Source organism: Etheostoma cragini, chromosome 12 (assembly GCF_013103735.1).
Source record: "Etheostoma cragini isolate CJK2018 chromosome 12, CSU_Ecrag_1.0, whole genome shotgun sequence".
Lineage (NCBI taxonomy): Eukaryota > Metazoa > Chordata > Actinopteri > Perciformes > Percidae > Etheostoma > Etheostoma cragini.
The window spans coordinates 1,655,333-1,662,390 of record NC_048418.1 but is presented as its reverse complement, the minus strand read 5'-3'; the positions used below and the strand labels follow the sequence as shown (position 1 = coordinate 1,662,390).

General features: G+C 36.1%; 1 protein-coding gene across 2 annotated transcripts in view; it reads right to left on the bottom strand.

Moving 5' to 3' along the window:
- The window catches only part of myo10 (myosin X), a 136,217-nt gene that overhangs the window by 7,708 nt on the left and 121,451 nt on the right, over positions 1 to 7,058 (bottom strand). For both annotated transcript variants that reach the window (XM_034888491.1, XM_034888492.1), the window contains exons 28-32: positions 4,364 to 4,459; positions 3,309 to 3,402; positions 2,692 to 2,747; positions 1,800 to 1,942; positions 514 to 705 (exon numbers count right to left, since the gene is read on the bottom strand). In XM_034888491.1, coding sequence (XP_034744382.1) covers positions 514 to 705; positions 1,800 to 1,942; positions 2,692 to 2,747; positions 3,309 to 3,402; positions 4,364 to 4,459 — 581 coding nt within the window. The remainder of the gene's footprint in view (positions 1 to 513; positions 706 to 1,799; positions 1,943 to 2,691; positions 2,748 to 3,308; positions 3,403 to 4,363; positions 4,460 to 7,058) is intronic.

Below are 7,058 nucleotides of genomic sequence, written 5' to 3'. Positions count from 1 at the left end.
CCCCCCCCCCCCCCCCCCCCCCATTGGTCCAATAGAGGAGCAGCATCTCTAAGAGGCTCCGACAGTTTAAACGCCGCACGGACCGCTACAGGAAATCCTTCCTACCACAGACAATAAAACTCTTCAACACGTCATCCCTGGGTGTAGATGAGACTTTTAGACACAATACTGCACTAAGGGCAACCTGCACAATTGGTTTATTTACATTTTAGCAAAAATTTAGCATATTATTTAAGCAGTTGCACATTTTGTTTTCCCATCCTGTATATATTTAAATACTTGTTCTTATATTCTCATATTTTATTCTTATATTTTATTATTATTATTTCATGTATATTGTATGTATGTATATATTTTTTTCCTATGTGCTGCTGTAACACCGTAATTTCCCATTTCTTTGGGAGTAATAAATATCTATCTCTCTATCTATCTATCTATCTATCTAATCTTACTTTACTTCATTCCTATTCTGCCGTCTTGCATGTGTATTTGAACTCTAGTTCCTGTTCTCACCGGTGTCTTTGAAGACCTTCTCGTCCGGCTGGATCACCGAGCAGAGGCTGTTCAGCACCAGCGTTCCCAGCTTCAGGGCGTTACGTTCGGAGCTCTTATAGTAGTCCAGGGAATTGTGGGTAAGCAGGAACCAGCGCTTCTTCAGCTTCAGCGAGGCCTTGGTGCTGTTCTTAATCTCTTTGTGCAACCAGCCTGGTGGAAATAAAGAAATCAGATATTTGAGTTGCTAGAGTTCTGTGTTATTACAAAAGGTTAACAGTCAGCCCGACACAACAGCAAATATCTCCCAAATTAATGAATGTGCAGGTTATTGTGCTAAAACCTGCAAGTTGCATTAAATACTTTAGAATTTCTTTCTTTTGAGTGTCCATAACTAGACATTTTTCTGTCAAGTTTTTGTTGTTTGTAATGCCTTTTTAAATTCAGAAGAATGGTTAAAAGTTGTTGTAAGCAATATTTTTGACCAAATACATCAATGTTCATATTGCAGCGATATTTTAGGCTTGACAACTGGTGCTTTCACAAAATATTAACACAAGGAGGATTTTGGTAAAATAATCATCAGTAATGTGGTTACAATGACAAAGTGAGTAAAGGCAGATAATAAAACAGCTAGTAAGTCTGATAAATTAAGAAAATGACACCTTACTGTAACGGCCTGTAAAAAAAACATTAAAAAACAACACTTGTGTCATATCCCAGGATTACGATTTCCCAAATTTAAGACGAGATCTAGTCTCATATTAGCCTGGAAATCCAGACCCAAATCTGAAAGATTAAGGGTCTGGGCAATGAGTAATGAAAATGGCCCAACTTGAGGGGCGGCACGCGTTTGAAAATCTCACTGCACGCAATTGGATGACACTAGGACCAATCACAACAACACACGGGGTGACGTATCCAGAGCCCCGTACGCTTAGCCACCGGCATAGCTAACTGCTAGCATAAACTGTCCTCATCTGTTTAGCTTGCCTCTGGCCCCGCCTACATCAGATACACCGATGTGATTGGTGCAGCTCGGCTACCAGGCCATAGTTAATGAGCAGCAGTACTGAATGCCAGAATATCACTGAGCTAATTCAAATTATGCTCTCACAAGAACTTTACTGGGTAGTCTCATACATCGATGAAGATATAATATCCATATATTGCCCAGCCCTAGTGTAAGCTGCTGGGTTTGTTGCTCTGCAGCTGTAAACCTTCTGTCTAAATGCATTGTGGGATAGACTCCAGCCCCTCGAGCCACCCTAACAAGGACGAAGAGCAGAGGGCCGTTGCGTGGTCACCTCGGATGATGAACTCCTGGCCGTCGACGCGCGTGTCTCCCTTGGAGCGCTGCAGCAGAGTGATCCAGTGGTGCATCTCCTCGGGCGTGTCGGCGTTGCAGTGCAGCACGCGGTTCGCCGTGATCATGACGAAGGAGTTCGGCCTGTGACGGGTCAAAAATGCAGTTAATGGTGAGAAGAAGACAAAAGTGTCAAATACGTCCATAATAGCTGACCAATCATGAACAAATATGTCGAAGGATATGTTGTTTGACATTAGATTTCCAAAACTAGACGACCTACAAAAACACCATCTGAGGAGTTTGAAGCAATAAAGAAGGAATTATTGGGTTTTTATGAAAAAAGAGACAAAAACCTCATAGAAAAAAAAGACAGTAGAAAACAGTAAGGAAGAAGAAGAATAGGTCAAAACAAGTGACAAAACTTTCAAAAATAAAAAGGCAACAAACTTCAAAATCAGCAACAAAACATTTTAAAAAAGCGACAAACTTGGAAAAAAAATACATAAGAAGTAACGACATCTTTGTAAATGAAAAATATTTTGCAAAAAATGTCACGTGCCGCCTGCAGTCCTCCAAAGTACCCCTAGGGGTACACATACCCCCATTTGTGATACGCTGCTCTAGTGGGCTCAATTTCCAATTTAAATTAAATGAACTGTGCATTAAGTTAAAAATGACTTTTCTCTGCTGCTTCTAGATTTTAGAGACCTTTCATTTTGTGATTTTGCAGACCATTTAAAAATGATATACATGAGCTGTTGCACCTACTAAACGCAGCAACCATTAAAAGCAGCATCAGACTGCTTTTAACTAACACTTTTTGGCTTAGTGCAGCAGAGCACAAAGAGAAAAGCCAGAGCCGTGACGTGATGTTCGATGCAGGTTCTCACCTCTCTGGATTATCTGATGCACAGACTGAATCGATCATCCCCACATCCAACGTGCCCTAAAGGGACAGAGGGAGGTTTAGTGACAGTGTTCAGGGATTGGATAATGAGTCTGACCTTTTACTGCCATGTGGAAACCAATTATCGCGCACACACACACACACAAACACACACACACACACACACACACACACACACACACACACACAGGGATAAAGGCAGCAAAGTGTTTGCTCCAGGGTACAGCACCTAAAGATACCTGTCATGAAAATGTCACCAGGACCTTTAAAAGAGGACATAGCATTTCCAATACATCTGTGTGATTTTAGTTCAACACAAAAGACTAAATCTAAGAGTGTGTTTGGATTTATTGTTGACTGAATTGTAAAAGTGGCACAATTCAAACAAGGTTAGTGGAAAGAGAAGAAAAGAAGCAGATGTATCCATGAATTGAGATGTATTCAGTGCCACTTGTTTCTGGGCTTCTTCTGAAGCTATAAAAGACGAGTTTAACCAATATTAAAAAGTGTTTTTCTTTCTAAAAACCCTCCAGCTCAGCTTACAATTTTACAACTCTACTTCCCAGAGTGCTTTGCTTCCCCCCCCCCTGCAGGACTCACCACAGCATTCTGGGGGTTGGCCTGCTCATCGTGCATCTCTCTGATCTCCTGTTCTGTCGAACCGTGGACCTGACTCAGCACACTGAACCACTGGCTGTAACCGTGGAAACAACACCATCATCAGCATCATTATCCTCGTCAAGACAACTAAAAGTTAATTCTGGAGTAATGTCAGTCATGTAATCTCAATAAACACGGTTATAATTATGTCTAAATGAGAACAAAAATGGAAACATTTCCTTTGGGTTATTGTATGTGGATTTTCATGCAAAATGAAAGATGATCTATTTACTGTTACTGACATGAACAGATGTGTACATTTTCAGTTTTCTGTCACACAAGGTCAAATGAAGTGAGGATACTCATTGTAATTTCAGTTTTTATATGTACAAATATTTTCATTGGATTGGATTTCAAAATAATTAATATTTTATACTTGAGTTTTCCACTGGAAAAATTTAAATTTATTTAAGATATTAATTTTTGTTGTTGAAAATGTGCTATTAATGTATCGCTATAATTATCAGTGTGTGTCATTATACTGTACAGTAAACAATGGGGATAGTATTTGTATAGTATATGTGAGTGTGTGTACAAATATAGGTAAAACACTGATTCTGTCTCAGACACATGGCGCTGATTATTGGCTCCCGCTGAGAGAGAGGCTGGCACTGCGAACCTGCTGCCAACACACACTGTTCATCTTCCTGTCGGGGCAGATATAAGGGGGAGGAAGTGGACTGTCCCTCTGAGAGGAAATCAATGTGTTGCCAGGGGAAACCGGCACACCGACCCCACAGCGACAACACCTCCTCCTCATTAGAGTATATTGACAGTGACTGAGAGTATTTATAAGAGTTTAAGGCTACTGCAGAAATGACTTAGAACTTGTTTCTTGCCTTGCCGTGGACTTAGAGAGGAATGTTAAGAATGGGGGAGTGATGGTAGCAGGTGGATGGGGGAGTGATGGTAGCATTGTAATAAACTACAGTTGGACTACATCTCTGCATGAAAGGTACAACGTGTTTACAACATCTAGAACAAACCATATTTACCTGGCATCCTCGGCCGACTCAGCGATCAGGTGGTAAGTCCTCTCTGGCATCACGATGTTGATTCCATTCTCTTTCCCGGTGTTGTCAATGATTTCTCTGCAGATCACAAACAATATATAATAAACAATATCTCCATAAGTGTGTAACATTAAGGTGTTCAACTTGCTATTTATCTTAAAAACGTCAGGTAGGATGGCAACAAAATATTCAGTGTATGTTGTAGAAACGTCATACAAAGTCATAGTATAGTATGTATAAAAAAGTCAGAGTATAGTAAGTCGAAAAAGGTCTTAGTATAGCATGTCGAAAAAAGTCATAGTATAGCATGTCAAAAAAAAGTCATAGTATAGCATGTCAAAAAAAAGTCATAGTATAGCAAGTCAAAAAAAAGTCATAGTATAGCATGTCGAAAAAAGTCATAGTATAGCATGTTGAAAAAAAGTCATAGTATAGTACGTCAAAAAAAGTCATAGTATGGTATGTCAAAAAAAGTTGTAGTATAGGATGTAAAAAAAAATCATAGTATAGCATGATGAAAATAGTCATATTATAGTATGTACAAAAATCATGGTATTGTAGGTCAAAGAAAGTCATAGAATAGTTTGTCGAAAAAAGTCATAGTATAGTATGTCGAAAAAAGTTATAGTATAGTAAGTCGAAAAAAGTCATAGTATAGCATGTCAAAAAAAGTCATAGTATAGTATGTAAAAGAAAATCATAGTAGAGTGTCAAAGAAAGTCATAGTATAGTTTGTCGAAAAAAGTTATAGTATAGTATGTCGAAAAAAGGCATAGTATAGTACGTCAAAAAAGTCATAGAATGGAATTTCAAAAAAGTTACAGTATAGCAAGTCGAAAAAAGTCAATGTATAGCATGTATAAAAAAGTCATAGCATAGCATGTCGAAAAAAGTCATAGTATAGCAAGCCAAAAAAAGTCACAGCATAGTAAGTCGAAAAAAGTCTTAGTATAGCATGTTGAAAAAAGTCATAGTATAGCAGGTCAAAAAAAGTCATAGTATAGCATGTTGAAAAAAGTCATAGTATAGTATGTCGAAAAAAGTCATAGTATAGCATGTAAAAAACAAACATAGCATAGTATGTCGAAAATATCATATTATAGTATGTCAAAAAAAGTCATAGTATAGTATGTCGAAAAAAGACATAGTATAGTATGTAAAAAACAAACATAGCATAGTATGTCGAAAAAAGTCATATTATAGTATGTCAAAAAAAGTCATAGTATAGCATGTCGGAAAAAGTCATAGTATAGCATGTCAAAAAAAGTCATGGTATAGTATGTCGAAAAAATACATAGTATAGCATGTCGAAAAAAGTCATAGTATAGCAAGTCGAAAAAAGTCATAGCATGGTAAGTCGAAAAAAGTCTTAGTATAGCATGTCAAAAAAAAGTCATAGTATAGCATGTCGAAAAAAGTCATAGTATAGCAGGTCAAAAAAAGTCATAGTATAACATGTTGAAAAAAGTCATTCTATAGTATGTCAAAAAAAGTCATAGTAGAGCAGGTCAAAAAAAGTCATAGTATAGCATGTAAAAAAAACCATAGCATAGTATGTCGAAAAAAGTCATATTATAGTATGTCAAAAAAGTCATAGCATAGCATGTATAAAAAAGTCATAGTATAGCATGTCGAAAAAAGTCATAGTATAGCATGTCAAAAAAAGTCATAGTATAGCATGTATAAAAAAGTCATAGTATAGCATGTCGAAAAAAGTCATAGTATAGCATGTCAAAAAAAAGTCATAGTATAGCATGTATAAAAAAGTCATAGTATAGAATGTCAAAGAAAGTCATAGTATAGCATGTTGAAAAAAGTCATAGTATGGTATGTCAAAAAAAGTCGTAGTATAGGATGTAAAAAAAAGTCATAGTATAGCATGATGAAAAAAGTCATATTATAGTATGTAAAAAAATCATGGTATTGTAGGTCAAAGAAAGTCATAGAATAGTTTGTCGAAAAAAGTCATAGTATAGTATGTCGAAAAAAGTTATAGTATAGTATGTCGAAAAAAGTCATAGTATAGCATGTCAAAAAAAGTCATAGTATAGTATTACAAAAAAAATCATAGTAGAGTGTCAAAGAAAGTCATAGTATAGTTTGTCGAAAAAAGTTATATTATAGTATGTTGAAAAAAGTCATAGTATAGCATGTCGAAAAAAGTTATAGTATAATATGTCGAAAAAAGGCATGGTATAGCATGTTGAAAAAAGTCATAGTATAGTACGTCAAAAAAAGTCAAAGAATGGAATTTCAAAAAAGTTATAGTATAGCAAGTCGAAAAAAGTCTTAGTATAGCATGTAAAAAAAAGTCAATGTATAGCATGTATAAAAAAGTCATAGCATAGCATGTCGAAAAAATTCATAGTATAGTATGTCAAAGAAAGTCATAGTATAGCAAGCCAAAAAAATTCACAGCATAGTAAGTCAAAAAAAGTCTTAGTATAGCATGTCAAAAAAAGTCTTAGTATAGCATGTCGAAAAAAGTCATAGTATAGCATGTCGAAAAAAGTCATAGTATAGCATGTTGAAAAAAGTCATAGTATAGCATGTCAAAAAAAGTCATAGTATAGCATTTATTAAAAAGTCATAGTATAGCATGTAAAAACAAAAGTCATAGTATAGCAGGTCAAAAAAAGTCATAGTACAGCATGTATTAAAAAGTCATAGTATAGCA